The sequence below is a fragment of the Coccinella septempunctata genome, chromosome 2, assembly GCF_907165205.1.
Source record: "Coccinella septempunctata chromosome 2, icCocSept1.1, whole genome shotgun sequence".
Taxonomy (NCBI): domain Eukaryota; kingdom Metazoa; phylum Arthropoda; class Insecta; order Coleoptera; family Coccinellidae; genus Coccinella; species Coccinella septempunctata.
Window position 1 is genome coordinate 815,663 of NC_058190.1, and position 15,038 is coordinate 830,700.

The window sequence follows — 15,038 nt, forward strand, 5'->3', positions numbered from 1 at the left end:
GTGAATACAATTAGGAAATCATTTGGCAATGCTGTGACCTTAGAGAAGATAGCCTTTTCTGCTTTGACACATCTTCAAAAAGTGAAGACAATCCTGAAACTAGAAATATAATTTTACAGATTTGTTTAAAATCAATTCAGGTAATGGAAATAGGAGAGGGAGCCAACACATTGAATAGCCAAAATGGCTATATATAGGTGAAATTCTCAATGGTCACATGAGACACTTCAGGCATGCATGTGGAGAGCTATTTCAGAAAAATTACAAAAATGCTTAATTGTCTAAAACAGGTGTAACCAAGCAATGAAAAAGGAAGTAATACCAAAGACACTGAGTTGTCATGAGTGTCCTGAACAGTGTTTAAGATACTCAAAAACTTGTTGAAATCCCATTTTTGTAAAAAGACCATAATATGGTTTCAAAGGGAACATCCTTTCATTGTTTTCTAGCTGTGCTCAGTATTCAATTCTGATTTAAAAGGTAGGAAAAGAAATTCGAAAATATAACATCGATAAACTGTGTACCTGTGCATCTCAGTATAGCACTTTATCCTTGAACAAATGTCAGGAAATCCTTACTAGCTACCTAAGAAGTCGCTGGTTGCAGACCTTAATGGTAAACTTATAGTTGGAAAATCCTCCTCTGAATTTAGTCTTTAAATTACCAATACTGTTTGTTAGTAACTGGAAAAATATGACCTTACAGTTATTAGGAAAAATTCCTAGCAAAAACAGTCTGATGAAATATCAATAATGTCAAAGGTAGAAGAAAAGTATTGCTCTCTTTCTGCTTTGCAGTTGCACAAAATTCAATTTCAGTGTACAATTAAATTTTATTTGAATTAAGGGGAGGGGTAACTCCTTACTCCTCCTCACTTGAATATAGTAGCAAGAAGCATTTGTGGATGGTGGAAAGAGAAACCCTCATTTACTCGTCATAAATATAATCTAAGAAAAGAAGTAGATCAGAGACCTGGAACCGACTACTAGAAATTAAATATGCTTTTGGATGAAAAATCCCCCAACTGGGCATAAACTCGTGTTATGATAAAGGTTTTGTATAAACAACAAATGCAAGAGATTGTTCTCTGCTTACCCAAATATTGAGGCTGTAATTATAGACATGTTCTCAATTTTAGGATAGAGGTTTTATGCCTTTCTCAAAATTCTGATCCGGAAATAAGAAAACAATTATTGCTGATAGAACGCAGGTTCTGGCTATTGGAAGGTAATTTTTGAAGAACCTTTGCCACTTTTGACGCTGTAGAAAGTTGTTTCTATACAACTAGAAAGCTCGCTGTAGTAGCCAGAGGCTCATCAAGGGAGTAGTGGTGAACCAAAGGAAGCCACAGAAAGGCCCATCTCACCCTTAACAAAGACAGCTATGAAGCAGTATATTTTCTCAATTTGGTGAATTGAAAGGGAAACCAAAACTTTTCATCCCTTTTGGAATGACGTAGGCTTCAGACTGAACTTTTCCAAGTATTGCCATTGCTCAGATGAACATCAGCATTTGTTTGTCATCCGAGACTGGTAAGGATTTACGTAGGTAAGAGGAGTAATTATGGAGACCGTTGTTACCAAGGAAACGATATTCTGGGCCCTTACATGCACCAAAAAATTACCTTTGCTGAGGGTGTTGCTAGTCTCACTTGGCCACAGATTACAGCAAAGACTCTATGCCAAAGACTTCTTTCTCTATGCTCTATGCAAAGAGGAACCTCTTGCTCTATGATTACAACAGGTTAGGTTAGGTTACTCTATAATCCATAGACCTAATAAAATTATTATATTATTATTAGGTCTATGCTATAATCTTTGCTTGCCTCTTTTTAAGGTTTGTAATTAAATTTTTTTGTTTTGATGGAGAAGAAGTAAATGGTAGTAGCCATGGGGGAACAAATTATTTATTTTGAAGAGCTTCTATTACCTGTTGCTCATGATGAGTGAGTATTTATATTTATGATCTTTCCATTACCTTTCGTTTTTTACAGTTTTGTTCACCTATTTCTAAATAAATCGAATTCCTTTCAGTGTAGAGTTCGAGAAAAAATCAGGAATTATAGAAGTTGAACAGTTTCTAGATGATGACGGATTTCATGAAAGAGAAGAATATATAATCAAGAATGAGAAAAGTACCTCAAACAACTTATTTACCAAAATCGAAGGAAGTCATATATCATCTGTCCCTCCTATCAAGGAAGTGCCTCAAGAATCAGATCCACTGATGAATAATTCTAATTCTGCACTTCTGGAACAGGCTATAGCTCATGAAAGTCACGTAGTCTCAATTAAAAAAAAAAAAATTAGAAAAAGCACACGGTGTGATAACGACTCTGGTCAGAAAGATCTAAAGAAAATACGTAAGAAATCCGTCAAGAAACACAAGTGCCCATTTTGTGAATACACAGCAAGTCGAAAAAGTCTCCTCCAAACTCATGAGGAAACAGTTCATTCGACTATCAAGAAAAACGAATGTCACTTATGTGAGTATGTTGCATCTAGTAAATATTGCCTTGAAAATCACGTGAAATCTATTCATCTGAAAATTAAGGATCAGCAGTGTCATTTATGTGACTATGTAACATATAAAAAGCAAAACCTTCAAAATCATATTAATTCTGTTCATTTGAATATCAAATTCAAGTGTCACTTATGTGAATATACTGCTAATCGAAAAGATAGCCTCAACATTCATCTAAAATCTGATCATTTGAAAGTCAAAGAAAAGTGTCATTTGTGCGATTACACTACAAATCTAAATTCTAACCTTAAAATACACATAACATCTGTTCATCTGAAAACTGGTGAACACAAATGTCACCTATGTGAGTTTGTTACAAGTAGAAAAGATGTTCTACAAAGACATATTGACTCTATTCATTTAAAAATCAAGAAATACAAGTGTGAATTGTGTACTTATGAGACAAATAACAAAAGTCATCTCGATAGGCATGTAAGTTCTATTCATCTGAAAGTTGTGAAACCCAAATGTTTCGATTGCCTGCAGTGCGATTATTCTTCGAGAAGAAAAGATAATCTTCAGAAACATGTCGACTCTGTTCATTTGAAAATCAAGAACCACAAGTGTGGATTGTGTGATTATGCTGCGTCCGGGAAATATGAACTTAAGCTTCATGTGAAATCTTTTCATCTTAATATCAAGGATCATAAGTGTTCTTTATGTGAACACAGTACGATACGAAAACACAACTTAATAATTCATATGAAAACTGTTCATTCAAATATCAAGGAACTTGAGTGTCACTTATGCGATCATGTTGCACTCAGACAAAGTGAACTGAAAAAACATATCGACTCTGTTCATTTGAATGTCTGGAAACACAAATGCCACTTATGTGAATATGGTACCAATTTAAAAATAGACCTTGGCAAGCATATCAAATCTGTTCATTCGAAAGCAGCAAGAGTCAGTAGGTGATTTTGGTACAAGTAAAAAAAATAATGCCATAAAAAGCATATCGACTGTATTCATTAAAATATCAGGAAACACAACTGTAACTTATGTGATTATGCTGCGAATATAATAACACACCTCGAAGTTCATGTCACAAGTGGAAAAAGCAAACTTCAGGCTCACATTAAGTCTATTCATTTGATTAGAATATGAAACAGGTAAAAAAAAGAACAAGTAAAATATGTTGATTTGAATCTTAAGGAACACAAGTGTCACCTATGTAAGTTTGTTACAATTGAAAAAAAAAAAACCTTGGTCCATCTTAAGTACGATATTATACGTCAGAAGTAAATCATCGTTGCCAGACTGTCGAAATAATACTAGATTTTACTGGTGACATTTGTTATAAAGAATTTTTTTGTGAATGGATGATAAATTATGATCCATACAGATTCTAATAAAATAATTTTTTTGTGTAAATGATGCTTTTACTTTTATATATTGTTTTCAGCAACTTTATTTTCTCAATCAGTTCAATAGCTTACTTAATGAACAACTATTATTAAATACTAACGTCCAGTTTCATAATTAAATTTAAAGTCACTTTGAGCTTTCTTTAGTGTCATTTTAAGTAGGGTTAAAGGAAGCTTTGAAATTAAAGGGATTTTAGTTAGATAAAGGTGAAGTTGAAAGAATTCTATTGACATAGGGTCTGATCAAAATATCAATCTGAAATGTTCAACAAAAATGTATGAAAATCATAAGCCCAATCATTGGGTTAATTTTCCAATGTAGACATAGAGATATGTCCTTCTAAAAAAAATGCGAATTTATAAAATAATAAAAACCATGTACTATATTTTTGTACACATCATTTATCACATTGCATATATCAGATTAATAAAAGTTCTCCATATCAACAATTGTTTTCTTATGTTGTTTTTAATCACAACGTCACCATTTACCTTCAATCAATATTGAAAACAACCCCTAAGATGGCAGCAACTCACTGTAAGAAGTAAGTAATGAAACTTTTGTAGACAATAGGGAATACTCCTTCTGACGAAAATGATGTATTTTTTATGACATATCTTTGAAACGTCACATATTGAAATAATCATTTCAACCGTTTCCCAAAAAAAATTATTTTCAGCACTTAAAAATGAAAAATAAAAATAGGTATTTAAAATTTAAAGCGTTTCATGTGGATTGCACAAGTTGGCAACATCGACTGAAATACAATGCGTTGATAATAAAGGACAACAAATACATTATCTTGGTGAGATAGACAAAGATGGCTGTCTATGAAGTCTGCGACGAACGAGGAAGGTCGTAAAATTTTATGGGATTTTTATGGCCGGTTGCTGTTGAGGCTCACCACTAAGTACGCGCCTGTATATCAACAGCTGTTATTTTATAAACAAGCTGATCGGACGTTGTTCTTTTCATTGTCTTGTATGCGCTGTTGCCAAATCGTAAAATCCGCACAAAACGATTTAAATTTTAAAACCCCATATTTGAAGGATGATTTTGACTAGTTTCCGCGGTGAATTTGAAGAAATCATGAATGAAACTAATAATTATTCAGTTTGAACTAGCATAATAATAATAAGCTTTATTCATCCCCGTAGACATTAAATGTATGAGACAAATCAAAAAACAATAGCAAAAAATACATAGTAACATATTCTGATCTGAAAGATAAACTTAAAAAGAAAAAAAAAAACCGAATTGAAATCAAATTATAAATGATCATTCATATATTTATTAAGGCTATAGCCTTTCTTACACAACAAGGAATTAGTCTCCCTCTTGAAACAAACAAGATTCATATTTTTAAATCGGTGGAATTTCCCCAAAGTAAAACATTATATGAAATATGACTGTAAACCAAACAATAGTATAAATTAAGCAAACATTCAGTTGAAAAATAATTTTTAACTCGGTTTATTGCATAATATGATGAATTAAATTTTTTACTCAATATGTGTCTATGTGATGAGTCCACCTAAGATATTCGTCAATGTATACACCTAAGAACTTTATATATTCTTCAGATTTTATTGAGGTATTAGAACAGGTGATACTCAAAGTCTCACGGTTAACATTTTTGAGACATATGCAGTGATAACCCAAATTAAGGAGAATTCCCCATTAGAACTTTTAGTCAGTTATAAAATAATTGGTCCTTGATACTTCAAGCTGCAAGAGATAAAAATGCCTCCCCTCCCCATTAACAGGTTCATCTTCAACATAATCTAGCTATAAATTTCGAGCCTGATTTGATAAAATTTGAGCATGTTAGTATGGAGAGTAGAGAGAATGAGACAGGAGCATTGAAGTCAAGAAAGTTACAACTTTGAGACACTCTCATTTGATCTTCCTGTATATTAAAAAGTAATGTTCTCTGCATAACGACGTAGATTATCTGTTCGGTAGCTCAAAAACCAGATCTGTGCGTTGCGCTTTTATGAAATCCTCAATCTTCTATAAAAGCCTCCATTTGTGATTTTTTTTCAAAAAAAAAAACGGTAAATAACTCGAAAACAGCTCAAGATGGATATAGGGAAATGTACATAAAATGAACGGAGAATTTAAAGATATATGTGAAAATGAAATAATATACAGGGTGTTCCATTTGAAATATTAAATTTGGTGCAATTTCCGGTACAACAGGAAGTCATTGCTATTTAAAAATATTTCAAAAATGAAGATCTAACTGACTTATATCTTCAGCCAATATTTGGAAGACATCGAATTATTATTTTTTTTTTTTTGCTGCATCTTAAGTGGATATTATCCCTCGGCGTGGAAAAATTCTATAGTCTTGCCGATTCCAAAGAAACGTAATGTGGAGCAGCTCAGTGACTTGCGACCAATCAGCATATTGCCTGCTGTCTCTAAAATATTCGAGAAGGTCCTGTATCACCAGATGATTGAACATCTAAATAAGTTTGAAGTGCTTCCTGGAGTTCCAATCGGGTTTTCGTAGCGGTTATAGTTGTACCACTGCTCTTCTCAAGATAAGTGACGATATTTTATTGAACTCGGATAGGGGTCTAGTTACAGCGCTGGTCTTATTAGATTACACTAAAGCATTTGATATGATCTCGCACGATTTGCTCATTGCTGTAATTTCTTTCGTGGGATTCTCTGATAGCTCCGTTTTACTTCTTAAAAGCTATCTTTTTAATAGATCCCAGCGTGTAAAAATCGATGGTTCACTATCTGGTCCTTTGCCTATATCTGTGGGTGTACCTCAGGGGTCCTTACTGGGTCCCCTGCTTTTTATCATTTATACTTTCATGTTTTGGAAGTTCTTTAAATTCTGTAACGCCCATTTTTATGCTGATGATGCTCAACTTTACCTCAGTTTTGATGCTGGCGATGTTGATGAAGGGGTTCGAAAAATAAATCATGATCTTGCGACCTTCCAAGAGATATCAGAGCAACACAATCTTTTGGTTAACCCTAGCAAATCTTGTGCCATACTTTTCGGGAATCAGTCTGCGTGTGATAGGTTGAGTCGGGATGTTCATTTTTTCATTGGGGGTGATGAGATTCCTATTGTGAAGAGCGTTCGTAACCTTGGTCTGATAATGGACAATTCTTTCCGTTATAGGTTGCATATTGCGAGCTGCATTAGGCGTTCTCTCTACGCCTTGAGGTTGATCTATCCTCACCGTAGTGCCTTGCCTATTGAGGTAAAGAAGACTGTTTGTGACTCCCTTGTGTTATCAAATTTCAATTATTGCTCACAGGTATTTTTCTCCTGTTTGGATCAGGCAACCTTGAACTCAATACAAAAGATTCAAAATTCTTGCTTGAGATTCATTTTCTGAATTCGCAAATTTGAGCGCATTAGCCACAAATTGGTGGATGTCAGGTGGTTGAATATGCGTAACAGATTTTTGGTGGGAGCTTTAGTTTGCTACCATCGCATTTTATTGTCTCGTAAGCCATCGTATCTGTATCGAAAGATAACCTTCAGGTCTGACGTCCATAATCTAAACACGCGCAGTAGAGGACTTATATCCCCCCCTCCTCATAGGTTGTCTCTATTTGAGAGATCTTTTAGTTTCTCAATTTATAAGTATTTTAACAAATATATAGGTAGTTCGCTTGTTAATTTATCCGTGTCATCCTTCAGAGCTAAGATCAGAGATACAGTTTATAGAGATCAGTGCAGTCAGAATAATCAGTGATTTCTTCATATATGGCACTTCTACAAGTATATAATATTTTTAGAGTTGGAATATCTGCTTCTAAATACTTTTTTTTTTCTTCTTTTTTTGTTTTATTTGTATTTTTGATAATTTTGTCTTGAATTGTATTGCCAATTATTTTTTTTTGTTTATATTTTCTATCAGGGTTTGAGTGGAAGATGAGCAGGGGTGGCTAAGCTTGCTTTGCGACCATCTGAACTCCGCCCTGGGATTTTCTATTGAAAATACTGAGTTTATTATAATTTACTATTTTGTTTGAAATAAAGTCATTATTATTATTATTATTATTATTTCTCCATAAACTTCTAATGGGCACTCCCGGTGTATAATTAACAGGACAGTGTAAGTCCTTATAACTAAACAGAAGTATTGACGTGGTAAGAAATCAAACAGCGCAGACTATAACAGTACAAAACTGTGAGTACTATAGTGCTTCTGTTCTCAACTCAGTTCCCAAAACATTCATTCATTCATATGCTGTATTACCGAGAATAAATCTACAAAAAGACTCAAAAACAAAAGTATCGGTGCGATCAAACTTATAATTTTTTAGGGCTAATTGCGACTGTGTGCCTTCCTGTGACTGAAGAGACCCAACCGTTGACCTACAGAGCCTTCCACACTCCGGGCATGGATAGTCACCAACCAGATCTGGCCGCCGCTGTATTCTTCTCGAGTCTCCATTATAATTGTTGACCAAATATCTCCACTGTGATCTGTCTAACGCTAGTTGTTCCCAGTTATGATTGGCATTAACTGATTTTAGAGATTGATGCAGTATATCCTTAAACCGCTTATACTGGCCTCCTGGTTTCCGAGCTCTCTCTGTGAATTCGCCATACAGAGCTATTTTGGGATGTCTTGTGTCTTTCATCCTGAGAATGTGGCAGCTCCATCTGAGTCCGGCCCTCGTTACTTAAGTCACAATTGTACAACTCGCACGCTGCATTTGAAACTTTGTGTAACCATCTGATGTGCATTATCTGTCTTAGATGACGTTGCGTTTGTTCAAGCTGTTTAATATGTCGCCAGTAGGGCGTCCAGCTTTCGCTTTCGTAAAGAAGCGTTGGGAGGACCACTGCTTTGTAAACAGCTGTTTTGGTATTCAAATTGAGGTCGTGATTTTGAAACACTCTGTCCTTTAGCTTCCAGAATGCCCGTGATGCGGCTATGGCTATGGCAACGGTGAACAATTGCTCAATTGATTGATTTGTTCGCCGATGGTATTATTAAAATCAAAAGAACACTGCTTAGAAGAGGTCTTATGTCATGATTTTCAATTGATTGAATTGTTGTTTTTTTTCTCTTAAAAAATTTAAAAATGTAATATAATATTATATGTGGTTTAGATTAACACTTCAATAGTTGTACTTTATTTGTAAATACTTTTTATGGGATTTATCCTGTTTGTATTCCTTTCTAAATAAATAAATTATTCTTTGTACTCTTATGATTCATTCTCATATTCATTCATCGTGCTCGATATACATGTTAGTTTTCAGTCCTCTGCACTTCTCGAAAGCAACGATTAGTGGTTTCCCTCTTTAGTACCTTCGAATTGTACATCTCATAATTTATCAATTCAACTTCTTCCTCCTTATAGCTAAGCAAATTGCTTGTTTTTTCTTCGCTCCCTGCCTGTGTCTATCCAGCTGGTAAATTGTCGCTCCAACGCTTACGTGGTCTCTTGCCATTCTAACTAGTCTGTTCTCATCCATGCGATTAATGTGTTCATTCCATTCCTGTCTTTTTTCAATACCCAATCATTGATGTTTTCAATACCACACATCCTTCTGATGTTCTCAATATCAATTATATCTTCAATTTTCTGATTCTAATCGTGCTTACTTGTAAGCAGTCCGCCGTAAATGTTGTATTCATTGATGAATTTTTGCACTCTTCACGACCAACGTTACTCATATTAATTATTATATTCTTGCTCTTCTCATACTAATTGTAATATTCTTCATCTTCTCATTTAACTTATAATATATCCATGCTTTACTCACATTTATATTATAATTATTGCTCGACTCATATTTAATGTATTGATCTCTCATTGATGGCCAGACTTAGACTATTTAGTGTCACCTCTTGGTCTATTTCACTGTTATAACTAGGTCTTCTTATTAAAATTCATTTTTGTAACCTTCTGTTTTTCTCAATTTGGTATGATCTACTCATTGTAATTTGTACTCTCATTGATCCATTCATTCATCATGCTCGATAGACATGTTAGTTTTTAGCCATCTGCACTTCTCGAAACCAACGATTAGTGGTTTCCCTCATTAGTACTCTCGATTTTTGTACCTCTCATAATTTATCAACTGTATCTTCTGATGGACGTTCTAATTGGCTTTACTTGTAAGCAGTCCGTCTCTGTGAATGTTGTATTCATTGATACATTTTTGCACTCTTCAAGACCAACTTGATGCATATTAATTATACTATTCTTGCTCTTCTCGGATTAATTATGATTGTTCTTTTCATTTTATCAATTATTCTTGATCTCCTCATTTAATTATAATATTCTTGGCCTTCTCATATTAATTATAATATTCTAGCTCTTCTCAGATTGATTAATTTTGCTCTCCTCATTTAACTTATAAGATTTAAGCTCTGCTGATAGTTGAATTATAATTATTGCTCAACTCACATTTGATGTATTGATCTCTCATCATCTAGTTTCACCTCTTGGCCTATATCACTATTAAAACTCGGTCTTCTCATTAAAATTCATTATTCTGACCTTCTGTTTTTCTGATAGAATAAAGAGGCTCTCGCAATCAATTTTTCATTGATTGCTCTGTCACTGTAAACGTTGTGTTAATTTTGTATTTATCGAACTTCTCAAAGTCAAAGTCTGACCTCAAGTGACTTCTCATTTGAACTACCGTGGATTATCTCTGCTTTTTGTCAAATAATGTCTCTCTGAGTCTATAGATGTTGTTAATATTTGTTTTCTACTATTGTATTAGCTTCATGCAGGTGACTTATTCATTTTATGATTGTGAAAGATATACAATGATTGTTTTTATACCATCTTCAACTGAATTATCTTGTCATACAGTCCACTACTCTTTTAAAAAATCTGAACACCCCAGACATTGTATAAAGACTGGTCTTTATACAATGCCCCAGATTTCAAACAATTACATTCGATAAAACGCTTCGTGTGATAGAACTAAAAATAACATTCCTTTATGTTTTTTCAACATCCTGTATCTTTCAAACCGAACCGATGGTATAGGCAGGGAGTCTCTGATGTAGAAAAAGTGTTTTTTTACGTTAAAATATTTGTACGAATCAAATCAGTGAAGAAACCTATTCGTAGCAGTCAAAGTGGGACATAAACACTAGATGGTAGTACTTCTGCGCGAACCAAGTTGCAGCCCCCTAATGTTTATCACTGCACTGTACTGATGAGTGACAATAACCCCGAAACCGGTCTACAGTTTGTGTTTAGATGGTTCAGCCTTTCTAGAAATTCTTGCGCTTACTCATAATTAATGAAGCGACAATTATTTGAATTGTGCTCTCCTATATTGAAATAATGTTAAAAAATATTGGCCCTATTGAGATGATTCCTACTATTGCAGCGAGGTAGTTTCGATGGGTGAAAACAAATATCAACATTTTACACCTATCTATGATAATACTAGTCTAAATTTCGAAATAATTCGACAGTTTAGATTTTTCTTCAGGTAGGCCATTAGAGGTTGCTATAAATTTGTTTTTATTTGATTATCGCACAGGAAAACATTCGACAACAGAAAAAGAGAGATTAGCAACAAGTATTTCATCTGTTAAGGAAAAATTTGAGTAATGAAACTCACAAGGAATTCAACATTTTTATAAGAACAAGATAAAAAAAAATTATATTAAGTTAGGAGAGCAGATGATTATAAAAATAATGATAAAAGATTCAGAGTACAGGCAAAAATAACTTGATATTGCGTGATAGCAGACGTTTTATAAAAAGGCATGTTAATCAAATGTTGACATTTTTAAATGAAGATAACAATGGTGTAAATATAGAATAAAAGAACGACAATAGTATTAGAAGATCTAATGGGATGAAAAATATGGAAGGGTTAACTCAACAATTAGAATTTGAGTTAATGGTTTTAAACAGAAATTCTTGATTATTTTATATTTGTAAATTTAGACAATTGTATAATTATTTGTTAGAAATTATATTATTCTAATTTAATTTAATTTTATCTTAATTTTAACTTGTTAATATTTGTTTATGTTGTAATTTTGAATTGTTATATAATAAAATGATAATAATTATCTTTGTACATATGTTCACAGTACAGTTTTTTGTTTTGTTGAGGCATTCAATTAAGAGTATCAGGAAATTATTGGAAAAGATAATTATTGTGCACAAAAATTATAAACTGCACACAATATTAAGTAGTTTTCTTCACACATAACACGTATTACGTTTTCTCAATAACTCCAAATACATTTTTAAAACAATTCGATCAAAACTAAAAAGTATATCAACAAAAACAATACACTTCTAATTATGACCAAACTCATTATTCTATTTATAGCTAGCACATCTCGTCAGAATCGACTGTTAAATTTTCAGATACACCTGAGCATTTCTCGTTATTGGAATGAACAGAATCGTAGTGCTTTTGAAAAACACTCAGAGTATTTGTAGCGAAATCACACAACTGACATCTGTGATGCTTGATGTTCAAATGAACGCAGTCGATGTGATTCTTAAGAACGCCCATTTTGACTGTAAAAAAATCGCACAGGTGGCATCTGTGAAAATCATCAATCTTCCAGTGAACGGATCTCATATGTTTTTCAAGTGCATGTTCAGTATCCGCTACAAAATCACATAAGGTACAATCATGATTCTTGGTATTCGAATGAACACTGTCGTCAGCGCCACTCGAATGAACAGTGTCGTTTAAACGAACAGTGTCATTTAAATGAACAGATTTCAAATGTTGATTGAGTGACTGGTTCGTGTTGGTAGCATACTCACACAAATGGCACTTTTGATCGTTAATTTTCAAATGGATAGATTTTATGTGATCATCAAGTTTTTGCTTCACACAAGCAGCATATTCGCATAAGTGACACTTGTGTGCCTTTACATCCAAATGGGAGAACTTCATGTGTGCTCCAAGGTTACTTTCCTGAGTTGCGGTATATTCGCATAAGTGACACTGGTATTTCTTGATATTTAAATGAACCGAGTCGATGTGTTTTTGAAGTTTATCTTTTCTCTGCGAACCATACTCGCATAGATGACACTTGTGTTCCTTAATTTTCAAATGAACACTTTTTACGTGTGTTCCAAGGGCAGATTTATTACTCGCAGCATAATCACAGTATTGGCACTTGTGTTCTTTTAATTTTAAATGAACAGAGTTGACATGAATGTTAAGATTTCTCTTTCTATTTGTAGCGAAATCACATAGATGACACTTGTGATCCCAGATTTTAAAATGTACAGACTTCAAATGTATTTCAAGGTCCTTCTTCACACTTGTAGCGTATTCGCACAAATTACACTGGTGATCCTTAATTTTCAAATGAACAGATTTAACGTGATTTTCAAGTTTACTCCTTTCGCTCGCAGCATATTCACACGAGTCGCATTTGTGATTTTTGATTTTCAGATGAACGGTCTCAATATGAGTCTTGAGGCTTCCTTTCCTATTTGAGTAATATTCACATAAATGACACCTATGATCCTTGTTATTCAAATGAACAGAATTAACATGACTTCTAAGGTTATCTTTTCCATTTGTAGCATAGTCACATAGCTCACATTTTTGTTTCTCAGGAAGATTTTCGTCACCCACAGTAGAATCACCAATGAAATTTTTTTGACACATTTCCGCAGAAGTTAATTGATCTGCATTAACTTCCGTAACTGAGTTTATTGGTTTATTTTGTTCATTCTTAATTCTATATTCTCCTCTTTCGTGAACTCCTTCTTCATCTATGAATTGTTCGGAAACTTCCACAATCTCTAATTCTTCCTTAATATTCAAATGAACACTTTTTACATGTATTCCAAGGGCAGATCTATCACTCGCAGCAAAATCACAGTACTGGCACTTGTGTTTTTTGATTTTTGAATGAACAGAGTTGACATGAATTTCAAGAGTTCTCTTTATATTTGTAGCAAAATCGCATAGACGACACTTGTGATCCCAGATTTTAAAATGTACAGACTTCAAATGTATTTCAAGTCCCTTTTTCACACTTGCAGCGTATCCGCACAAATGACACTTGTGATCCTTAATTTTCAAATGAACAGATTTTATGTGATTGTCAAGTTTATTTCTTTCGCTAGCAGCATAGTCACATAAGTCGCATTTGTGATTTTTGATTTTCAGATGAACAGTCTCAATATGACCCTTAAGGTTTGCTTTCCTACTAGAGACATATTCACATAAATGACACCTGTGATCCTTGATATTCAAATGAACAGAGTTAACATGGAGTCTAAGGTTATCTTTTCTATATGTAGCGTAGTCACAGAATTCACATTTTTGTTCTGCAAGATGCTTTTCGTCATCCACAGTAGAAGAAATGTAATTTTTTTGACACTTTTCCGCGGAAGAAGGGGCAGATGATAATTGATCTGCATTTACTTCTGTAACTGAGTTTAATGGTTTATTTTGTTCATTCTTAATTCTATATTCTCCTCTTTCATGAACTCCTTCTTCATCTATGAATTGTTCGGAAACTTCCACAATCCCTAATTCTTCCTCTGATTTCATACTGAAAGAAAAGGTTTTTTGGAGTGTATTGAATTGAAAAACAACACAAATATTAATACTGACAACTAACTACTCACTTGTGGGCAATATCATAGACATATAATCTGTTATTAGGTGTTTGGGCAATATGTACTTCTTCGTCTTCCTCCATATTGATACCTCAATACCTCTTTGTTGATACCAAAGATTATTTCAACTCAGAGACAAGCAGAGTTGTCTCTTCTTCACCTATTAATATCTTTGCCAAAGATTATAAAGATAATATTTGATCTTTGCTTCCACCTTTGCTTCAACTTTACTCAAAAGCACAACAAAAATTATAACCCTACTCTGTAATCTGTGATTATAACCTAAAACCAAAGATGTGCTTTGACTGTAGATAGAGCATTGAACTCCCATAGAGTTCAATGAGATAGAGGCTTTGACATCGTAGATATCCACAGATTACAGAGTAATCTGTGGTAGATATCTCTATCTACGTTTGACATAGACTCTGGGTAAGAAGTGACAGGAAAATATTATAGCTCTTTGATTATAGAGTTAATCACAGAACACCTAACAATACCTAACTCTCTCTCCGTACTAAAAATGTGTTTCCAAAAACGGGGAACGTAGGGTAGGAGTCGCTGCG

General features: G+C 33.8%; 2 protein-coding genes across 4 annotated transcripts; one reads left to right on the plus strand and one right to left on the minus strand.

Annotated features, from left to right (window-relative positions):
* The first annotated feature begins 1,803 nt into the window (after window positions 1-1,803).
* Window positions 1,804-4,255, plus strand: LOC123308532 (zinc finger Y-chromosomal protein 1-like). 2 transcript variants are annotated; one of them, XM_044891238.1, is made up of 2 exons: window positions 1,804-1,945; window positions 2,034-4,255. In XM_044891238.1, exons 1-2 carry the CDS (start codon window positions 1,878-1,880, stop codon window positions 3,439-3,441), a joined length of 1,476 nt encoding a protein of 491 aa, XP_044747173.1. In that variant the 5' UTR covers window positions 1,804-1,877; the 3' UTR covers window positions 3,442-4,255. The 2 variants fall into 2 exon arrangements, with proteins under 2 accessions (XP_044747173.1, XP_044747174.1); XM_044891239.1 differs by having other exon boundaries at window positions 2,039-4,255.
* A 7,442-nt stretch (window positions 4,256-11,697) lies between these two features.
* On the minus strand, window positions 11,698-14,737 carry LOC123308518 (zinc finger protein 142-like). Of its 2 annotated transcripts, none has more exons than XM_044891211.1 (2): window positions 14,485-14,737; window positions 11,698-14,408 (listed from the first exon to the last, which is right to left on the minus strand). In XM_044891211.1, the coding sequence occupies exons 1-2, from the start codon at window positions 14,556-14,558 to the stop codon at window positions 12,206-12,208; spliced, it is 2,277 nt and encodes a 758-aa protein (XP_044747146.1). In that variant the 5' UTR covers window positions 14,559-14,737; the 3' UTR covers window positions 11,698-12,205. The 2 variants fall into 2 exon arrangements, with proteins under 2 accessions (XP_044747146.1, XP_044747147.1); XM_044891212.1 differs by having other exon boundaries at window positions 14,477-14,737.
* Between the last annotated feature and the right edge of the window lie 301 nt (window positions 14,738-15,038).

Excerpts from the sequence above, each read along its gene's own strand:
- LOC123308532 (XM_044891238.1), top strand. The coding sequence starts at position 1,878 with ATGGTAGTAGCCATGGGGGAACAAATTATTTATTTTGAAGAGCTTCTA. Across the intron at positions 1,946-2,033 it reads TTACCTGTTGCTCATGATGA|TGTAGAGTTCGAGAAAAAAT; the intron begins GTGAGTATTTAT and ends AATTCCTTTCAG.
- LOC123308518 (XM_044891211.1), bottom strand. The coding sequence starts at position 14,558 with ATGGAGGAAGACGAAGAAGTACATATTGCCCAAACACCTAATAACAGA. Across the intron at positions 14,409-14,484 it reads GTCTATGATATTGCCCACAA|TATGAAATCAGAGGAAGAAT; the intron begins GTGAGTAGTTAG and ends CTTTTCTTTCAG.